Raw genomic sequence first — 22,563 nt, 5'->3', positions numbered from 1 at the left:
TCTCCAACTGGCGACTAATCTAGGGGTTCATCCCTCCCACTAGCCACTAATCTAAGGGTTCATTCCTTCCACTGGCCACTAAGCTAAGGGTTCATCCCTCCCACTGATTAGCAATTAAAGGGGGTACCTTTCCCATTGAAGAAAGTAAAAATCCGGCACCAGAACGTCTTGCCATTAAAACTTTTTTTTTTTCCCCCAGTGAAAACTTTATAGCTTAATCCATCAAACCAAGAAAATGAATCATTTCCTCAAAATTGACACGTTTCAGCCTCCTACATAGGCCTTAGTCATTATTATGACTAAGGCCTATGTAGGAGGCTGAAACGCGCCAATTTGTAGGAATTGATTCCTTTTCATGGATTACATATAGATATCTTGATCTCATCCTGTCTATCCTTATAGCATTTTGGGGTTGTAGCACTTCCTTTGTTACTCTAGACCTCTCCCATTGACCTCTTCTTGTAGCACTTCCTTTGCTACTTTAGACCTCTCCTATTGACCTCTTCCTGTAGCACTTCCTTTGCTACTCTAGACCTCTCCCATTGACCTCTTCCTGTAGCACTTCCTTTGCTACTCTAGACCTCTCCCATTGACCTCTTCTTGTAGCACTTCCTTTGCTACTTTAGACCTCTCCTATTGACCTCTTCCTGTAGCACTTCCTTTGTTACTCTAGACCTCTCCCATTGACCTCTTCTTGTAGCACTTCTTTGTTTCTCTAGACCTCTCCCATTGACCTCTTCTTGTAGCACTTCCTTTGTTACTCTAGACTTCTCCCATTGACCTCTTCTCGTAGCACTTCCTTTGTTACTCTAGACCTCTCCCATTGACCTCTTCTTGTAGCACTTCCTTTGTTACTCTAGACTTCTCCCATTGACCTCTTCTCGTAGCACTTCCTTTGTTACTCTAGACCTCTCCCATTGACCTCTTCTTGTAGCACTTCCTTTGTTCCTCTTGACCTCTCCCATTGACCTCCTCTTGTAGAACTTCGTTTGTTACTCTAGACCTCTCCCATTGACCTCTTCTTGTACAACTTCCTTTGTTACGCTAGACCTCTCCTATTGACCTCTTCCTGTAGCACTTCCTTTGCTACTCTAGACCTCTCCCAATAACCTCTTCTTGTAGCACTTCCTTTGTTACTCTAGACCTCTCCCATTGATCTCTCTTTGAAGGGGGCATCACTCCCACTGGCCACCAATCTAAGAGGTTGCTTTTCCTTCTGGCCATCAGTCTAAGGTGTGTGTTGATCTCATTGTTGGACCATGGGTGGAGGACGTGGGGGGCAGTGCTGGTGCCTTCAGAGGGAGAATACAGCTTCTAAACCTTTTTTTTTTTCAACTCTATACAAGGGAGGGGGCAACAATAAAGCTGCTCATTATTGAAGCGTGCTTTCTCTTCTCAGGTACTATAACAGCATGTTTGACATGGCAGAGACAATCAAGATGGACTACCCCAGCGGACTGTCCCAGGACGAAGCCATGGAGTATGTTACGGAAACAGCCCAGGTGAGAAATGATACTCCAAGGGAACCCGTCACGAAGAAAACTGAATTTCACTTTAAGCGTGATTCCAACCTAATCCTTTATTTCTGGTTTTGAATGGAGCCCTATTCTATTTTCATGTTGTCTCAACCACCGCTAGTGCGGTTCACCCCCACTTCTTGTCCTGGGGACACAGATGGCAATAAAAGGATGTACCGTATATACTCGAGTATAAGCCGACCCGAATATAAGCCGAGACCCCTAATTTTACCACACAAAAGTGGGAAAACTTATTGACTCGAGTATAAACCTAGGGGGGGAAATGCAGCAGCTACTGGACCACTACAAGTCTCAAAACAGGGGCTGCGGGCATGGTACACAAGATGGCGCAGGTCATAGTATAGGCATTGCACAGGTGATGGTAAGGGCATGGCACAGGTCAGGGCACAGGTGATGGTACAGGCATGTCACAGGTGATGGTACAGGCATGTCACAGGTGATGGTACAGGCATGTCACAGGTGATGATACAGGCATGTCACAGGTGATGGTACAGGCATGTCACAGGTGATGATACAGGCATGTCACAGGTGATGGTACAGGCATGTCACAGGTGATGGTACAGGCAATGTCACAGGTCATGGTACAGGAGATGGTATAGGCATGGCACAGGTGATGGTATAGGCATGGCACAGTATGTACAGGCATGGCACAGTATGTACAGGCATGGCACAGTATGTACAGGCATGGCACAGTATGTACAGGCATGGCACAGTATGTACAGGCATGGCACAGTAGGTATAGGCATGGCACAGTAGGTATAGGCATGGCACAGTAGGTATAGGCATGGCACAGTATGTACAGGCATGGCACAGTATGTACAGGCATGGCACAGTATGTACAGGCATGGCACAGGAGATGCAGTGCTGCGGGCATGGTACAGGAGAATGTCCTGTACCATGCCCGCAGCACTGCATGAGGAAATGCAGGGGCTGCGGAGGAGTCTCACTTACCTGTCGGTTAGCCGCTTTCGATTTAAAAATCGCGCCGCCTGGCGCCAATACTACGTATATATAGCAAATGCGCCGCCGATGCTCGGGAAAACCCGAACACGTTCGGCTATTCCCGGGCATGCCACACATGCGCAGTGACACATCGGCGCCGAACGGCGCCATTTTTAAAAACGCAGTGAAGCCAGTGAATCGAGTATAAGCCGAGGGGGGCACTTTCAGCATGAAAAACTCGGCTTATACTCGAGTATATACGGTAACTCTTGAAACTGGTGTAGAGCATTTCCCCCACTTTCTGTCCTGGGAAGCAGAGACACCTGAACAAAAGATTTGGATAAATCCCTCCAATGAGGACACAGATGGCACTACAAAATTGGTGGTTTTTAATCCCTCTTACAAAAACAAAACAAAAAAATGAGTTTCTTTCATAGATCGAAAGTGTTTAGTTATATCTACTCAATGTGGGAGATTTACTAAAACTGGAGAGTGCAAAATCTGGTGCAGCTCTGCATAGAAACCAATCAGCTTCCAGGTTTTATTGTCAAAGCCTAATTGAAGAAGCTGAAGTTAGAAGTTGATTGACTAGCATGCACAGCTGCACCAGATTCTGCGGGCTCTAATTTTTAGTAAAATGTGAAAAAAAAAAAAAATTCCATGTCATAAATCCAGTGCTGTCCTGTGCTATCTGAGTGTTATCAACTCTGCCCGATTCTCATCTGAGGACTACAGAACACCTGCCCACTATGTTATGGAGAGGGGGAGGCATTTTGCAGTCCTATCCCACATCCTGTGCCAAAGTAGACATAGGGCAGTGAGGGTTGTCCCTGTAGGACAGGAATTGTGTTACAGGCAGGATTGCCAGGGGAAAAAAAAAAGGGAGAAATACCTGAAAAGTCTTTGTGGACTACAGAACACCTATGTGATGGAAAGAAAAGAATAAAAAGAACGGGAGGTGTTCAGTTGTCTTAACATACTTGCTGTCCTAGGGTGACAACACTGCTCTTCCATAGATACAGTGCAGTGAGTGAACGTTGTCACCCTAGGACAGGAAGTGTTTAGGGGAAAATAAAGAAGAAAAATAACTATAAAAATAAATAAAAATTTAAAAAATATAAAAATAAAGAAAAGATTGAAAAAAAAAAAAATTTCAGCCACCACATCACATCGAAGGAATATATAATATATAATCTTTGGGCTATGCACCCGTAAAATTAACGGCAGTTGCCATATGTATACCTTACTGGTTCTTTAAGAGCAGAGAATATAATTAAAAGATATATATATTTTATATATATATATATATATATATTTAAATTATATATATATATATATATTATATTTAAATTATATTTTTATATATATATATATATATATGTGTGTGTAATATATATAGTATTTTTTTTTTAAATGTATATCCTCTGCTCTTAAAGGACCAGTAAGGTATACATATGGCAACGATTGTTAATTTTAAGGGTGCATAGCCCAAAGATGTTGTAATTTTACAACATGACCTGACCTGGAATAAGTTTGTTCCCAAAAGATGTCCTGAGAATTATTGGCTGCTTGCTTATTAGAGATCACTACCCGTATAATGAATGAAACTTGTCAGGGATGTTGCTTGCACCTGCAAGGTCAGCAATGACGGTTCCCAAATTTCTCTCTTGACTTCTTCTCTTTACACTGGTAACTTTTCCCGCTTGTAATTCAGATAACTTTCTTTCTTACAGGCCCTATCAGAAGTTGCCACCTTGCTGGCCAGAACTTTATACCAACTAGCAGGAGGAAACGACACCGTAGACATTAAGGCGGATCCCCACACGGTAACATATTACATTATCTGCCATATATCCAGTAGAGGTACCTCCTGGGCTGCTGCTTTGGGGAGCTTCTTATCTGGTGTCTTAGCTGCACCATGTTGCAGTCCAGTTGGGCACCTCAGAAGCTCATACAGAGAGGACACCGGCAGTCTAGTTGGGCGTCTCAATGGGATGAATAGTGCCCCATTGTTGGTGTCAGTGGGGGGAATAGTGCCCCAATATTAGTGTTAGTTCGAGGAATAGATCCCTATTGTTGGTGTTAGTGGGAGGAATAGTGCCCCATCATTGGTGTCAGTGGGAGAAATAGTGCCCCATCATTGGTGTCAGTGGGAGGAATAGAGCCCCATCATTGGTGTCAGTGGGAGGAATAGTGCCCCATCATTGGTATCAGTTGGGGGGAAATAGTGACCATCATTGGTGTCAGTGGGAGGAATAGTGCCCCCATCATTGGTGTCAGTGGGAGGAATAGTGCCCCCATCATTGGTGTCAGTGGGAGGAATAGTGTCCCATCATTGGTGTCAGTGGGAGGAATAGTGCCCCATCATTGGTATCAGTTGGGGGGAATAGTGACCATCATTGGTGTCAGTGGGAGGAATAGTGCCCCCATCATTGGTGTCAGTGGGAGGAATAATGCCCCATCATTGGTATCAGTGGGAGGAATAGTGCCACATCATTGGTGTCAGTGGGAGGAATAGTGTCCCATCATTGGTGTCAGTGGAAGGAATAGTGCCCCATCATTTGTATCAGTGGGAGGAATAGTGCCCCATCATTGGTGTCAGTGGAAGGAATAGTGCCCCATCATTTGTATCAGTGGGAGGAATAGTGCCCCATCATTGGAGTCAGTGAGAGGAATAGTGCCCCATCATTGGAGTCAGTGAGAGGAATAGTGCCCCATCATTGGAGTCAGTGGGAGGAATAGTGCCCCATCATTGGAGTCAGTGAGAGGAATAGTGCCCCATCATTGGAGTCAGTGGGAGGAATAGTGCCCCATCATTGGTGTCAGTGGCAGGAATAGTAAACCAAGGGCCAGATAAAAACAAGTACAGGGCTGCATCTGGCCTCCAGGCCGCAGTTTGGAGACCACTGGTGTAGACGGTCAGAAGTGACTCATGCAGATAGCAGAGGAATGAGGGAGCAGACAGAAATTGCACTAGGTGCATTGGGTTGAGTTCACACTATAGAATGATATGCTTTGTTCATTTGTTTACAACCACTGTTCATCCACTCATATATCTGTTGTATATATGGCCGCACTCTCCACTCTATGCAGGTTGGGAAAATGTATCTTATGCCATAGACGTAGAGGTGTCCCCATAGATGGCTTGTTTTGCTCATTCTCTGTATTCCTACAGGTGACTCGGATGCTGTATGGGTTCCTAGTGAGGTCCAATAACAGCTGGTTCCAGTCCATTATGAGGCCGGATTGGAAAGACGCTTTGGGTAAGACCAGTATGCTTTGCTCACTGAAGCTGAACTGCAGACAAAGGCTAAATACGCTGCTTAAAGCGGAGTTCCGGGCACAAAAAAGATTTTTTTTTTTTTTTTTGTGCCGCACCTGAAAAGGAATTGGATAGTTATTTATTTTTTTTTGTTTACTCGCCTTTTTATTGAAGATCGTAAATACTCACCTATGACAGCTTCCTCCTCCAGCGCCGAGGCTCACCCCGTCACTTCCTGCCTCGCGATGATTCCTGGGAGCTAAACGTCATCGCTCCCAGGAATCAATGCGCCGCACCGGCCCCGCTCGTCATTTCCGGGCGACGCCGCATTCCCCTGCTAAACAGCTTCTGGGCATGCCCAGAAGCTGTTTAGGAATGCGGCGCCGCACCGGAAGTGACGAGAGGGGCCGGTGCAGTGCATTCTGGGACACGAAGACGCGGAAGAAGACAGAGAAGAGGACCGCGCCAGGTTCAGCTGCCCATAACCGAGATGGAAACGCTGTGGAAGAAAATTTCTAAGTAAGTATTTCTTCTAAAAGGTAAGTGCGAACCGGGACAGATCAGAGGCTAGCCATTGTGGAATGTGCTAGCCCTGACTGTCCCGGGGGTATGTTCAGGAAAAAAACGTTTCTCTGCCCGGAACTCCGCTTTAAAGTATCACCCCACTTTTGTCGAGGGGGGAAAAAAAAAAAAACTGTCCTTCCCATTGGCCGTTCATCAGAAGAACCTTACCTGCTGATTTTTGTTAAGAAAGACACTTGCAGGTGTTGGCAATAATTCAGACTCGCATGGCCCTAGGCATCAAAGTTCCTTCAGATATCTGGGAGCACTCAATGATACAGCAGGTACGATGTCACAGAATGCTCGGCTTTATTAAAACAATGAAGAACTTTTTATAGAGAAAGTAAAAGGGAAAGTCCCTTTCCAGGAGATTATACATAGAATTGATACAAGAATAGCAATTTACCATTACGTGCTTCCAGTCACGTACTTACATATGAGCTAATTAAAATAAGGCATAATTATAATTGGCATTACATTAGACTTGTTCTAAGGGTTAAGATAAGGTATAATTAGTTACTTCAAACAGACTTGCTCTAAGGGTCAGTTTGACCACAAAGCGTAACATCCTGGAGACTTTAAAGGACATTTACTTAGATAGGCTTTTTAATTAAGCTGAGTCTAGGGTTTTAGTAATAAGATGGAGTTGAAAGAACAAAATGGAGGATAGATTATTCCTTTAGCAGGTTCGGCTTCCTTCTACTTCCTGCATCCTTCCCGAATCAAGTCTGATTCTACTCTTATGATCTATGGACAATCTATAGTGCCCTTTACCTATATGTTTCACTTACACTATTTATGATTTTTTTTTCTTTATCTTATTTTGCACAACTTTATTGATTATTGCAAAGATCTGGCCCAGCACTGTTTCTTGTGATCTATTGTTATTTATGTGTGTTGAAAACACGTTTGTATTGAGAGCAGCCAGAGACCTATAGAATACACGTAAATTATATATAATATAATTTTTTTTTTTTTTTTTTTTGATTGGTTGCGCTGATTTGTCTTTTGTTACACATTGGCACCGGTGACAGCTTTCCTTTATTCTGTGTCCTTTTGCACCAAATGATCACCTTTTTCCTTCCAGAGGACAAGCAGCCTCAGTATTACGTGACGGCCTCTTCAATGGGCAGCAAGCCGACGCCAAACAATCCGACCCGCCTCCTACTGGCTGTCCTCGCCAATCTCACCGGCACGGTGGTGAACCTTACCAAAGAGGAGTGCCAGAACCCGGACAAGGCCACAGATGCCAAGAAAGAGGCAAGTTGTGAACAGGTCCCCTGCTCAATCGGAGCGTAATAGGATGGATGATATCACAAATGGGCTGCGTACAGATTTTGTTTGCGTGCCAGTGTTTAATCCTCCTGTAGGTGGCAGTATAACCCTGGAGTTACAGCTGAAGTTAAGATAAAAAGCAATTTTTTTCCCCTGCAGCTTTAGTAACAATACTTACCTGTAAGGAAGTATTTCTAATGATGTGCAGGCTGCTGCGTTCTGTAGAAGTCTTCACTGCAGGGCTGCCCCGTCCTCTTCCTGCTGCTGAACTTCTGGTGCTGTGGGGGGGTAATAGTTTTGGGTTTCTGGGCTCAGCTACGCTAAAGATGATCTGATGGAGATACGCCCCCCCCCCCCCCCCCCCTCTAATGAAGTATTTTCACTGATTACTCCTGTACTCCTTTGCCTGTAACACCATCTGTGAATGGGGTAGAGTCTGATCAGTCACAGGATCCATCAGCAGAAACAGTACAGGGCAGCCCTACAGTGAGGTTCAGCAACAGGAAGAGTATACAGGGCAGACCTACAGTGAGGTTCAGCAGCAGGAAGAATACAGGGCGGCCCTACAGTGATGTTTTGCAGCAGGAAGAATACAGGGCAGCCCTGCAGTGATGTTCAGCAGCAGGAAGAGGACAGGGCAGACCTACAGTGACGTTCAGCAGCAGGAAGAATACAGGGCAGCCCTTCAGTGATGTTCAGCAGCAGGAAGAGGACAGGGCAGACCTACAGTGACGTTCAGCAGCAGGAAGAATACAGGGCAGCCCTTCAGTGATGTTCAGCAGCAGGAAGAGGACAGGGCATTCCTACAGTGATATTCAGCAGCAGGAAGAGGACAGGGCAGCCCTACAGTGAGGTTCAGCAGCAGAAACAGTACAGAGGAGCCCTACAGTGAGGTTCTGAAACAGGAAGAGTGCAGGGCAGCCCTACAGTGACGTTCAGCAGCAGGAGGAGGACAGGGCAGCCCTGCAGTGACGTTCAGCAGCAGAAGGAGGACAGGGCAACCCTGCAGTGACGTTCAGCAGCAGGAGGAGGACAGGGCAACCCTGCAGTGACTTTCAGCAGCAGGAGGAGGACAGGGCAGCCCTGCAGTGAGGTTCAGCAGCAGGAAGAGGACAGGGCAACCCTGCAGTGACGTTCAGCAGCAGGAGGAGGACAGGGCAGCCCTGCAGTGAGGTTCAGCAGCAGGAAGAGGACAGGGCAGCCCTGCAGTGAGGTTCAGCAGCAGGAAGAGGACAGGGCAGCCCTGCAGTGAGGTTCAACAGCAGGAGGAGGACTGGGCAGCCCTGCAGTGACGTTCAGCAGCAGGAAGAGGACAGGGCAGCCCTGCAGTGACGTTCAGCATCAGGAGGAGGACAGGGCAGCCCTGCAGTGACGTTCAGCAGGAGGAGGACAGGGCAGCCCTACAGTGACGTTCAGCAGCAGGAAGAGGACAGGGCAGCCCTGCAGTGACGTTCAGCAGCAGGAGGATGACAGGGCAGCCCTGCAGTGACGTTCAGCAGTAGGAAGAGGACAGGGCAGCCCTGCAGTGACGTTCAGCAGCAGGAAGAGGACAGGGCAGCCCAGAGGAAAAGAGAAATTGTTTTGATCATTTTAGAAGAATATTTGATACGTTTTGCTTAACTTCCCACCTACTTTTAAATCCTCAGTATTGTCACGTTTGCTAACAGCAGCGTATTTCAGAGATTAGAGGTCAGGGTGGAAAGTCTTGGCATCTTAGCGGTCAGACTGGAGTGCTTCTTTAACGTGTATTCTTACAGTTTCCTCTCTTTCATCATCAGCTGTATGACTATGTCTGGGTCCAGGGCCCTCTTAAAGACAATAGCACCTCCAGGGAGCCGTATTGCGTCAGAAGTACGAAGCGCACGCACTTTGCTGAGTCTCCCGCCTTCGAATTGAACGAGTGGGGCTCCACAGAGTACTCCACGTGGACGGAAAGCCGATGGAAGGAAATACGAGCGCGAATATTCCTCGTCCCCAGTCAGGAGCTGGAGGTGAGATTTTTGTCATTACTTATTATTCAGAAATATCTGATTGCATCCGGACTTTAAAGAAGGAACATTGCGGTGTCCTGCCGACTGCAGATCTGCTTTCATTTTTAACCACTTGCCTTCAAGACACTTTTACCCCCTTCCTGCCCAGGCCAATTTTCAGTTTCAGCTCTGTCACACTTTGAATGACTATGGCGTAGTCATGTAACACTGTACCCAAATGAAATGTTTATCCTTTGAGACAGATAGAGATTTCTTTCGGTGGTATTTAATCACCACTGGGGGGTTTTTTATTTTTTACTAAACAAATGAAAAAAGACCGAAATTAAAAAAAAAAAAAAAAGTATTTTCTTAGTTTCTGTTATAAAATTTTCTAAATAAGTAATTTTCTCCTTCACTGATGTGCACTGAAGAGGCTGCAGTGATGTGCCCTGATAGGCTGCAGTAGTGATGGGCACCGATAGGCTGCAGTAGTGATGGGCACCGATAGGCTGCAGTAGTGATGGGCTCCGATAGGCTGCAGTAGTGATGGGCTCCGATAGGCTGCAGTAGTGATGGGCTCCGATAGGCTGCAGTAGTGATGGGCTCCGATAGGCTGCAGTGGTAGGCTACACTGAGGAGGCACTGATAGGCGTCACTTCTGAGGCTGCACTGATAGGCACTAGTGAGGAGGCACTAATATGTGGCACAGACAGGCATCACTGATGGCCACAGACAGGCATCACTGATGGCCACAGACGGGCATCACTGATGGCCACAGACGGGCATCACTGATGGCCACAGACGGGCATCACTGATGGCCACAGACGGGCATCACTGATGGCCACTGAGGGGCATCACTGATGGCCACTGAGGGGCATCACTGATGGCCACTGAGGGGCATCACTGATGGCCACTGAGGGGCATCACTGATGGCCACTGAGGGGCATCACTGATGGCCACTGAGGGGCATCACTGATGGCCACTGAGGGGCATCACTGATGGCCACTGAGGGGCATCACTGATGGCCACTGACGGGCATCACTGATGGCCACTGACGGGCATCACTGATGGCCACTGACGGGCATCACTGATGGCCACTGATGGCCACTGACAGGCATCACTGATGGCCACTGACAGGCATCACTGATGGCCACTGACAGGCGCCACTGACGGCCACTAGCAGGCATCACTGATTGGCACTACTGATGGGCACTGTTGGGTCTGCACTGATAATCAGGGCACTGATCATCAGTGTCCTGATTATCAGTATAGATGTCCCCTGTGTGGATTTGCCGGTTATCGTCTCTTCTCGCGTGTTGTCAGCGTGAGGAGAGGAATGCCGATAACCTGCAAATACTGTACACTGTGATCAGCTGTGATTGGACACAGCTGGCCACATGGTAAAGAGCCAATGTGATTGGCTCTTTACCCCGATCTGTGATCAGCTGTGTCCATAGTACACAATGATCACAGATCCGTGCCGATGCGCGTCTTTCGACTATACCGCGGGTGGGAGGTGGTTAAACAGTCCACTAAGAGATGACCTGCATGGCCAGATAGGTGATCGGATCGGCCATTTTTTCTTCCTGTGTCACCTCTCCGCCTCCTGACTCTTCATTGGGCAGTGAATCGGCATCTTCACCCCTGTCTAGTAAGTAGAGAGCTGACCCAGGAAGTAATAGATGGGTATTACCAACTAGCAGAGGTGCGTTCGGCATAATTAAATCCTAAAGCATGTTGGCAGTTTGCCCGGAGTTCCCTTTTAACTCTTGAATCTACTTTGCATCGGCCTCTGAGATCTCCCTTGTTTTTCCCTGCAGGTAATTACGCTGATCACTGGCATTGCCGTCCTCGTCCTCTCCTTCGTTGGCACCTACTTCATCAACGCCAAGTCGGACATTTTGTTCACAAGCACAGAAGACGATGGATCCGTGGCCTACTAGAGACTGTGCTGCCCCCCGATGGAAGGGAGGACCGCGCTCTGCCTCTTGCACTGGTTGGGTAGCGATGCCCGTGCTGCTTTTTATCTAAAGAGCCACACTGGACGGACTTTAACTTTGGACTTTTTTGAGGTTTTTTTTTTGAAAATTAAGTGACGTAGATGAGCAAGCATAATCCCCCCCCTCCCCCCCCCGGTGCGCACTGCTGGAGGACCCGGGGAGGGGAACACGATGGAGTTGTAGAATGATGGGACCAAATATGGGCTTTGATTTTTCAAAACCAATGACGATAGGCCCAATTTTTTTTTTTAATTAGCTGAACTCTAATACCAAACCCCAAAATAACTTGCTTGTCCTATAATTGCATTTTTTTTTTTTTTGTTTTTCTGCCAAATTAAAGTGAAACTCCAGCCAAAACTTTTTCTCCTTTTGATTAGAGCAGGGAAGGTATAAAACCCCTCTCTGATTTTATATTGCAGTCTGTGTCCCATCTGAGGAGATTTCCCCTGACTTCCTGTCCTGGTGACACAGCAGGAAGTGAGTGGGAGTCTCACTGACCTGAAGGAAAGTGTACTTTTTTGGCAGTAGTCACCAGGAGATTCCCCCCTGTTTCTATGCAGGTGACAACTGAAACTCAATATAGGATCAAAGGTAAGCTATATGGGCTTATTGGACACTCCGTTCCAAAACTATGACCATTCAAATGGAGTTCCCTCCACTCCTCCTAGGTAGGTTTAGCCCAGTGCTTCTCAACCTTTCTTCAGTCAAGGCAACCTTTAAAATTATGGCCAATCCCAAGGCACCCTCTGAAATTATGGCCAATCCCAAGGCACCCTCTGAAATTATGGCCAATCCCAAGGCACCCTCTGAAATTATGGCCAATCCCAAGGCACCCTCTGAAATTATGGCCAATCCCAAGGCACCCTCTGAAATTATGGCCAATCCCAAGGCACCCTCTGAAATTACGGACAGTCTTGGGGGCACCCTCTGAAATTACGGACAGTCTCGGGGGCACCCTCTGAAATTACGGACAGTCTCGGGGGCACCCTCTGAAATTACGGACAGTCTCGGGGGCACCCTCTGAAATTACGGACAGTCTCGGGGGCACCCTCTGAAATTACGGACAGTCTCGGGGGCACCCTCTGAAATTACGGACAGTCTCGGGGGCACCCTCTGAAATTACGGACAGTCTCGGGGGCACCCTCTGAAATTACGGACAGTCTCGGGGGCACCCTCTGAAATTACGGACAGTCTTGGGGTCACCCTCTGAAATTACGGACAGTCTCGGGGGCACCCTCTGAAATTACAGATAGTCTCGGAGGGGGGGGGGGCACCCTCTGAAATTACGGACAGTCTTGGGGGCACCCTCTGAAATTACGGACAGTCTCGGGGGCACCCTCTGAAATTACGGACAGTCTCGGGGGCACCCTCTGAAATTACGGACAGTCTCGGGGGCACCCTCTGAAATTACGGACAGTCTCGGGGGCACCCTCTGAAATTACGGACAGTCTCGGGGGCACCCTCTGAAATTACGGACAGTCTCGGGGGCACCCTCTGAAATTACGGACAGTCTTGGGGTCACCCTCTGAAATTACGGACAGTCTTGGGGGCACCCTCTGAAATTACGGACAGTCTCGGGGGCACCCTCTGAAATTACGGATAGTCTCGGGGGCACCCTCTGAAATTACGGATAGTCTCGGGGGCACCCTCTGAAATTACGGATAGTCTCGGGGGCACCCTCTGAAATTACGGATAGTCTCGGGGGCACCCTCTGAAATTACGGACAGTCTTGGGGGCACCCTCTGAAATTATGGACAGTCTCGGGGGCACCCTCTGAAATTATGGACAGTCTCGGGGGCACCCTCTGAAATTATGGACAGTATCGGGGGGCACCCTCTGAAATTATGGACAGTATCGGGGGGCACCTTCTGAAATTACGGACAGTCTCGGGGGCACCCTCTGAAATTATGGACAGTCTCGGGGGCACCCTCTGAAATTACGGACAGTCTCGGGGGCACCCTCTGAAATTACGGACAGTCTCGGGGGCACCCTCTGAAATTACGGACAGTCTCGGGGGCACCCTCTGAAATTACGGACAGTCTCGGGGGCACCCTCTGAAATTACGGACAGTCTCGGGGGCACCCTCTGAAATTACGGACAGTCTCGGGGGCACCCTCTGAAATTACGGATAGTCTCGGGGGCACCCTCTGAAATTACGGAGAGTCTCGGGGGCACCCTCTGAAATTACGGAGAGTCTCGGGGGCACCCTCTGAAATTATGGACAGTCCCGGGGGCACCCTCTTAAATTATGGACAGTCCCGGGGGCACCCTCTTAAATTATGGACAGTCCCGGGGGCACCCTCTGAAATTATGGACAGTCCCGGGGGCACCCTCTGAAATTATGGGCATTCTCGGGGGCACCCTCTGAAATTACGGGCAGTCTCTGGGCACCCTATTCTAATATGTTTTACATAATACATCAACATCCACACATGTACGATACCCAACTTTAGAGGTGATTTATTCTTCCAAATCCAATACACTTTTGCATACTGGTACTGACTAGTATTCCAATGTTTCTCTTTTCCCTCAGATTTCTCCATCATTTAGCTAATGTGACCCCCAGCGCTGACAGAGAGGGACAGGGGAGGGTCATTGGTTATTAGGACCCCGGCGGCTAGAAGGTCGTAATGGTGCACAATGAAAACCTGTGGGTTTGTGTAACTAACAGGCAGGCTTCATCCATCTCCTGATTGGTATACAATTTTGGGGCATTTTTTTAGGCATTTTGCCAAGGCACCCCTGATGAAACCTCAAGCATCCCTGATGAAACCTCAAGGCACCCTGGTTGAAAAAGGCTGGTTCTAGCCCACCCTTTATCCCCCATCACTTCTATCAGCCAAGTTGAAGTTCACCCCCTAAATAGGTCTAGCACACCCTCTAGCCCTCGTTCCTTCTACCAGCCCTGCTAAAGTCCAGCCCTCTAAGTAGGTCTAGCCCACCCTCCAGCCCTGCTGAAGTCCACCCCTCTAAGTAGGCCTAGCCCACCCTCCGGCCCTGTTGAAGTCCACCCCTCTAAGTAGGTCCAGCCCTGTTGAAATCCACCCCTCTAAGTAGGTCTAGCCTACCTTCCAGCCCTGCTGAAGTCCACCCCTCTAAAAAGATCTAGCCTACCCTCCAGCCCTGTTGAAGTCTACCCCTCTAAGTAGGTCTAGCCCACCCTCCAGCCCCCACCATCCCTTTTACCAGCCTTATCGAAGTCCACTCCTCTAAGTAGGTCTAGCCTGCTCTCCAGTCCCCCATCCCTTCTACCAGCTCTTTTGAAGCTCACCCTTCTAAGTAGGTTTAGCCCACTCTCCAGCCCCCCATCCCTATTAAAGTCTACCCCTGATAAGTAGGTCTAGCTCACCCTCCACCCCCCAATCTCTTCTTCGAGGCCTGTTAAAATCCACTCCAAGTAGGTCCAGACTACCACCACCCAGCCCCATCTACCAGCCCTATTAAAGTCTATATGCCCAAAATGCATAGGCACCTAGTTTCCCAATGCTCTAAGTAGGTTTAACCCACCCTCCAGCCCCCCATCCCTTCTACCATCCCTATTCAAGTCCACCCTTTTAGGTAGGTCTAGCCTACCCACCAGCTCCCCATCCCTTCTACCAGCCCTGCTGAAGTCCACCCATCCAAGTAGGTCTAGCCCATACGTTAGCCCCTCCATTCCTTCCATAAGCCCTGTTGAAGGCCACCCTTCTAAGTAGGTGTAGCCCACCCTCCAACCTTCTACCAGCCCTATTGAAGCCTCCCCCCTCCAAGCAGGTTTAGACCACCATCACCCAGCTCCGTCTACCATCCCTATTAAAGTCTATATGCCCAAATTGCATAGGCACAGAGTTTCCCAACCCTCTAAGTAGATCTAACCCACCCTCCAGACCTCCATCCCTTCTACCAGTCCTATTCAAGTCCACCCCTCCTAAGTAGGTCTAGCCCACCCTCCACCAACCATCCCTTTTTCCAGCCCTGTTAAAATCCACTCCTTCAAGTAGGTCCAGACCACCACCACCCACCCCCGTCTACCAGCCCTATTAAAGTCTAGGTGCCGGAATGGCATAGGTACGGGCTTTGGCTCAAGAAGCTGACAGGGGGATGTAAACAATACTGTGGGTTTGGAATGAGATCTGACGAGTATAGCAATTGTGGGGGGGAAGTGGGGGCAAATGGGCTTTGTGGGAAAGTTCCCTTACCCTTTTAAAGTCATGGACCCCAAACATTAGCAGCCTTTGACTTTAGTGTGTGCTGTACAGCCATGCTAGAATGCCTCGACTCCTAAAATAATTTAAAAGCCGAGTGAAGTGAAACAGACCGGCCACCAGGGGGAGGCGTTGATATGGTTGTGATATTCTATGTCCCCCCAGCAGAGGGCAGCCCTCTCACACACTGAGCCCATCCACATGATCCTGTTGCTCAGAACGGCTGTCAGCCTCTTTGCTGGAAGCCCCTGAACTCGGTCATTTTAGTTTTTAGATTTGGTCATAAAGGGTCGATCATTCTCTAGCACCTTGCATAGTATCTCTCCCGCTTTTCCCAAGACCAGAAAAAAGAAAGTTTTGACGCTGTAAAAGCAATATGCCAGCCTTGTGGATTTAATAACACTAGACGCATGCTTTAAAGCCCTACTCCATTTTCTAAATACATTTCGGGTGCCTTGAAATAAAACGTGTGCAAAGTCTTACAGTTCTTTAGAGAGCAGCACCAGTCTCCTGCCAGGGGGGAGCCCCAGTCTCCTGCCAGGGGGGAGCCCCAGTCTCCTGCCGGGGGGGAACCCCAGTCTCCTGCCGGGGGGGAGCCCCAGTCTCCTGCCGGGGGGGAGCCCCAGTCTCCTGCAGGGGGGAGCCCCAGTCTCCTGCCGGGGGGAGCCCCAGTCTCCTGCCATGAGGAGCCCCAGTCTCCTTATAGCACCCCCAAATTTTCCCTCCTAGAAGAATTCATACCCCCTGCTGCCCCCCAAATCCCCCCTGTCAACTCGACACAAATCCCCCCCCCCCCCAATCTCCTTGTGGCACCCCCCCCATATCTCTCATGATACCACAGTGCCCAGGGCAGCCGCCCTTCCTGTCCACCCCTTGACCCAGCCCTGTTGGGGGGAGCTTTTGACCTCTGATTTTAGAAGGGGGGGGTTAGGGTGCTCTGGACATCTAGTCTTACAGATGCAACTGGCCCTTTGAGGACAACCATAATGCTGATGTGGCCCACGATGAAATCCAGTTTGACACCCCCTGCTGTAGAGCAAAGAAGACACAGCAGGGGGGGCCAGACTAAATACAGTATAATACAGGCCCTAACTTATTGATGAGCCAGTGTTTATGTAAGTTGCCTTTTGCCTTTCATTTCAATAAATATGTTTTACACTACACTTAGATTGCGCCCTCCTCTTCCCTAAGCTGTCATACTGAGCTTCAGTCATTTATCTTTTCTACCAGGAAGGAACCAAGTAGCTTGATTAGGAATTCTGGCTTCAGTTTGGCCTTGCGGGGTTCTAGTCCTGGGTCACAGACTCTCTAGATCAGTGATCGGGAACCTTGGCACCCCCAGATGTTTTGGAACTACATTTCCCATGATGCTCATGCACTCTGCAGGGTAGTTGAGCTTCATGGGAAATGTAGTTCCAAAACATCTGGGGGTGCCAAGTTTCCCCATCACTGCCCTAGAGCATCAAAGCAGCCATGGTATGGAACTACAAGTCCCATCATGCCTCTGGGAGTCATGTTTACGGCTGTAAATTGGGGATGTCTTTTTAGTTTTTGATTTCTTGGAATTAAAATAAATAAAATCTGATTTGATAAACAAATTGACTTGAACTTCTGAAATATTAGGGTTTAATTTAGATGTGTGGTTGAGGGGGGGGGGGGGGGGGCAGTAAAAATGTGTGGTTGAGCCTTGTTTTTACCACCCCCTTAAGATGCAATAGGCAGCCGACGGGGGGGGGGGGGGGGGGGGTGTTTACATGCTGCAGTGGCAATGCCTCACGCCCGCTGCAAAGTCTGCGATCGCCCGCTGAACGGGACACATGCAGGCAAGAGCCACAAACGCCTTGCAACCAGCAAAAATAGGGTTAGAACAGGTGGTGAGCAGGCATTGCATCACTTCCTCACTGCCTGTCAGTCACCTCTGAAGTGCAATCTGAACTTGGATCATGCTTCAGAGGAGAGGTAGATTTTAGATGCACATCTAATTCTATCCTAAAGAGTTACCTGTATTGCCAGCTTGGAATACTAGGCAAGGCTGGTGATGAATGGAAGGCATCCTAATGTTCTGTGCCATTGCTTAGCTCATCATGCCTCCTGCGCAGCACCCCTGACCCTCCAATGCAAATATTGACAAAAGTTGGTGTTTAAATTGAGGGTCTCCAAACTTTTCAGTACGCCCACTTGCATCAGGGAACCTATCAGAGTGCCCCCTTATATCTGGGTCTCAATTGGATTCCCCCTTCACACCAGGGTCCCCATTACATTCCCCCTTTACACCAGGGTCCCCATCACATTCCCCCTTTACACCAGGGTCCCCATCACATTCCCCCTTTAGATCAGGGTCCCCATTACATTCCCCCTTTACACCAGGGTCCCCATCACATTCCCCCTTTACACCAGGGTCCCCATCACATTCCCCCTTTAGATCAGGGTCCCCATCACATTCCCCCTTTAGATCAGGGTCCCCATCACATTCCCCCTTTAGATCAGGGTCCCCATCACATTCCCCCTTTAGATCAGGGTCCCCATCACATTCCCCCTTTACACCAGGGTCCCCATCACATTCCCCCTTTACACCAGGGTCCCCATCACATTCCCCCTTTACACCAGGGTCCCCATCACATTCCCCCTTTACACCAGGGTCCCCATCACATTCCCCCTGTACACCAGGGTCCCCATCACATTCCCCCTTTAGATCAGGGTCCCCATCACATTCCCCCTTTACATCAGGGTCCCCATCACATACCCCCTTTACACCAGGGTCCCCATCACATTCCCCCTTTAGATCAGGGTCCCTATTAGATTCTCCCTTACAATCAGGGAACCTATCAGAGTGCCCCCTTATATCTGGGTCTCAGTTGGCTTCCCCCTTCACATCAGGGTCTCCATCACATTCCCCCCTTCACACCAGGGTCCCCATCACATTCCCCCTTTACACCAGGGTCCCCATCACATTCCCCCTTTACACCAGGGTCCCCATCAGATTCCCCCTTTACACCAGGGTCCCCATCACATTCCCCCTTTAGATCAGGGTCCCTATTAGATTCCCCCCTTACAATCAGTGACCCTATCAGAGTGCCCCCTTACATCAGGGACCCTACCAGAGTGCCCCCTTACATCTGGGTCTCAATTGGATTCCCCCCTTACATCAGGGTCCCCTTCCGATTCCCCCCTTACAATCAGGGTCCCCATCACATTACCCCCTTACACCAGGGTCACATGTCACATTCCCCTTTACATCAGGGTCCCCATCAGATTTCCCCCTTATAATCAGGGTCCTTATCAGAGTGCCCCCTTACATCAGGGTCTCCATCACATTCCCTCCTTATATTAGCTAGGTGGACATGTGTCTTTTGTCAACCTAACTATGTAAGGGTCCCCATCACATTCCCCCTTTACATCATTGTCCCCATCAGATTCCCCCCTTACATCAGGGACCCTATCAGAGTGCCCCCTTACATCAGGGTCTTAATTGGATTCCCCCCCCCCCCCCCCCCCTTAGATCAGGGTCCCTAAACCTGACCATCAAACCTATATAAGCTCTTAGGACATCCAATTCCAAAACCATGGCAAATAATATGGAGTTGGACATCCAATTCCGAAAACATGGCTGGCCATTAACATGGAGTTGGCCTTTCCTGAGCAGCTATAAAAGCCTGTGGAGACCTGACTATCAAACCTACATGAGCTCCTTGGTCATTCCATAACCATGGGCATTCAAATAAAGTTGCCCTTCCCCACCTTCCTTTTGCAGCTCTCACAGCGTCCACTCTTCTGGAATGGATTTACAAGAGATTACCAGTAGCCTTCACTGGAAACACCGGAACTCATTTGAGGAGGAATCCACATACATTTTCGATAACTTGTATATGTTAATAAGTAAGGAAAATTTCCCACAAAGCTTCCTACTCCCTTATATAGGTTTAGCCCAACCCAGACACCGCTCCCCATCCAAACACACATATCTACCAGATCTATTGAAGTCTATGGGCCCAAGGTCGGCACAGATGTTGGTTTCCTGAAGGCGGCAGAGGGACCTCCATGAGCTGGTTGGACATCCAATGCCAGAACCTTAAGCATTATTGTGGAGTTGGCTTGCCTTTAAAGCTTTAAAATCCTCCACTGGGAAGACTTTCTTCAAGATTTTGGAGCGTGTCTGTGAGAATTTGGGCCTAGTTCACCAAAGTAACACTTGTGAGATCAGGCACTGATGTTAGAGAAGATCTGGCTCACAATTGGTGTTCCAATGGGGGGTTCAGTGGGTTTGAGGTCAAGGCTCTGTGCAGACCACTCCAGTTACTCCACACAACACTGGTCAAACCATGTGTTTGAGGAGCTAGCTCTGTGCACAGGGGTATCATTACGCTGGAAAAGAAAAGGGTATTCACCAAATTGTTACCACAAGGTTGGAAGAGCCCAATTATCTAAAATATCTTTGCATGGTGGGCCCAGTTCACCAAAGTAACACTTGTGAGGTCAGGCACTGATGTTGGAGAAAACCTGGTTCACAATTGGTGTTCCAAGTGGGGATCAGTAGGGTTGAGGTCAAGGCTCTGTGCAGACCACTCCAGTTATTCTACACCACACTGGTCAAACCATGTGTTTGTGGAGCCCAGTTCACCAAAGTAACACTTGTGAGGTCAGGCACTGATGTTGGAGAAAACCTGGTTCACAATTGGTTCCAAGTGGGGATCAGTAGGGTTGAGGTCAAGGCTATGTGCAGACCACTCCAGTTACTCCACACGACACTGGTCAAACCATGTGTTTGTGGAGCCCAGTTCACCAAAGTAACACTTGTGAGGTCAGGTACTGATGTTGGAGAAGATCTGGCTCACAAATGGTGTTCCAAGTGGGGATCAGTAGGGTTGAGGTCAAGGCTCTGTGCAGACCACTCCAGTTACTCCACACGGCACTGGTCAAACCATGTATTTGTGGAGCTAGCTCTGTGCACAGGGGTATAATTATGCTGGAAACGAAAAGGGTATTCACCAAATTGTTACCACAAGTTTGGAAGAGCCCAATTGTCTAAAATATCTTTGCATGGTGGGCCCAGTTCACCAAAGTAACACTTGTGAGGTCAGGCACTGATGTTGGAGAAGATCTGGCTCACAATTGGTGTTCCAAGTGGGGATCAGTAGGGTTGAGGTCAAGGCTCTGTGCAGACCACTTGAGTTAAGCCCCGTACACACGTACCGATCGTCGGCCGACCGATCGGCCGTCTTTTGTCCCCGGGCTGTCGTGTCTGTTGAAAAGTGCAAAGACAGCACAAGAATTTTGTCCGCCGACTACGGCTGACTGCAGAAGTGATGTCATGTGATGGTTAACTTTCCCTGTGTTTTTTCTTTTCTGAGCATGCCCAGTCTTGCAAATCTGCAGTCTGTCGGCCGAATTCTGTACTGACTGGCGAACAATCGGCCGCTTTGGTGTCGGCATACAAAAATTTTAATGCTTGCATGAAAGATTCTTGTCGGCAGAATGTGCGCTGACATCTGTCGGAGGCACCATACTAACAAGCGTACAATCGGCAGATCTTTCGTCCGCCGACGTTTGTATGCCGACGATCGGTACGTGTGTACAGGCCTTTACTCCACACTACACTGGTCAAACCATGTATTTGTGGAGCCCAGTTCACCAAAGTAACACTTGTGAGGTCAGGCACTGATGTTGGAGAAGATCTGGCTCACAATTGGTGTTCCAAGTGGGGATCAGTAGGGTTGAGGTCAAGGCTCTGTGAAGACCACTCCATTTACTCCACACAACATTGGTCAAACCATGTATTTGTGGAGCTAGCTCTGTGCACAGGGGTATAATTACGCTGGAAAAGAAATGGGTATTCACCAAATTGTTACCACAAGTTTGGAAGAGCCCAATTGTCTAAAATATCTTTGCATGGTGGGCCCAGTTCACCAAAGTAACACTTGTGAGGTCAGGCGCTGATGTTGGAGAAGATCTGGCTCACAATTGGTGTTCCAAGTGGGGATCAGTAGGGTTGAGGTCAAGGCTCTGTGCAGACCACTTGAGTTACTGCACACTACACTGGTCAAACCATGTGTTTGTGGAGCTGGCTTTCTGCACGGGGGTATAATTATGCTGGAAAAGAAAAGGATATTCACCAAATTGTTACCACAACGTTGGAAGAGCCTGATTGTCTAAAATATCTTTGCATGGTGTAGTATTAACAGGACCATTCGCTGGAAACATCTAAACTCAAAACGTTGAAGACATTTGGCCATATAGTGTCCTTGGTACCCACCTGAGGTTGCATACAATTCTTTTCATCTAGTAAATCAACAAAACGGCATTTGAGCAACATCGTTTGACCAGGGGGGGTGCCAAAACTTTTGCACACGCCTGCATATACATTCTGCATAGATAGGAAATGTTTCTAGACAGATTTGTGTCGTGTTTTTTACTCCGGGAACTGTCTGAACTGACATCAAGCAAAGCCCGCATCTTGCATGTTCTCAGCCCTCATCCAGCTGCTGTCGGAATGACCTGTATCGCATCCTGCGGAGGGTCATGTGACAGCTGCGGAGTGCGGGGACATATCTGAGATGACAGCGGCAGAAGCTATATAAGATCAGGGGGAATAAATCAGATTATTTAACCATTTCTTTCCTTCTATTGCAGGATAACAAACTTCTCTCAGGGGCGTCGACATTTGTAAAATTGTATTTATACATTCGCCGCTCGCTTGCCTTCTTGATGTGACCTTTTTAAAAAAAAAAAAATAATAAAATCTTTAAAAAATTGTATTGATTATATTATTCGATTGACCATTTCATTATAATTGGTTATACGTTTATAACATTTACTTTTATATACTTTATTATA

General features: G+C 48.3%; 1 protein-coding gene across 1 annotated transcript in view; it reads left to right on the top strand.

The window, feature by feature from the left end:
• The window catches only part of NCSTN (nicastrin), a 33,602-nt gene extending 21,697 nt beyond the window's left edge, over nt 1-11,905 (top strand). The window contains exons 12-17 of the mRNA XM_082242811.1: nt 1,400-1,502; nt 4,214-4,306; nt 5,656-5,743; nt 7,391-7,563; nt 9,357-9,569; nt 11,369-11,905. Coding sequence (XP_082098937.1) covers nt 1,400-1,502; nt 4,214-4,306; nt 5,656-5,743; nt 7,391-7,563; nt 9,357-9,569; nt 11,369-11,491 — 793 coding nt within the window. The 3' untranslated portion in view covers nt 11,492-11,905. The remainder of the gene's footprint in view (nt 1-1,399; nt 1,503-4,213; nt 4,307-5,655; nt 5,744-7,390; nt 7,564-9,356; nt 9,570-11,368) is intronic.
• Nucleotides 11,906-22,563: the final 10,658 nt, after the last annotated feature.

This window comes from Pelophylax lessonae (assembly GCF_965119305.1).
Source record: "Pelophylax lessonae genome assembly, chromosome: 13".
Classification (NCBI taxonomy): domain Eukaryota; kingdom Metazoa; phylum Chordata; class Amphibia; order Anura; family Ranidae; genus Pelophylax; species Pelophylax lessonae.
This window is presented reverse-complemented; position numbering and strand designations above follow the sequence as displayed.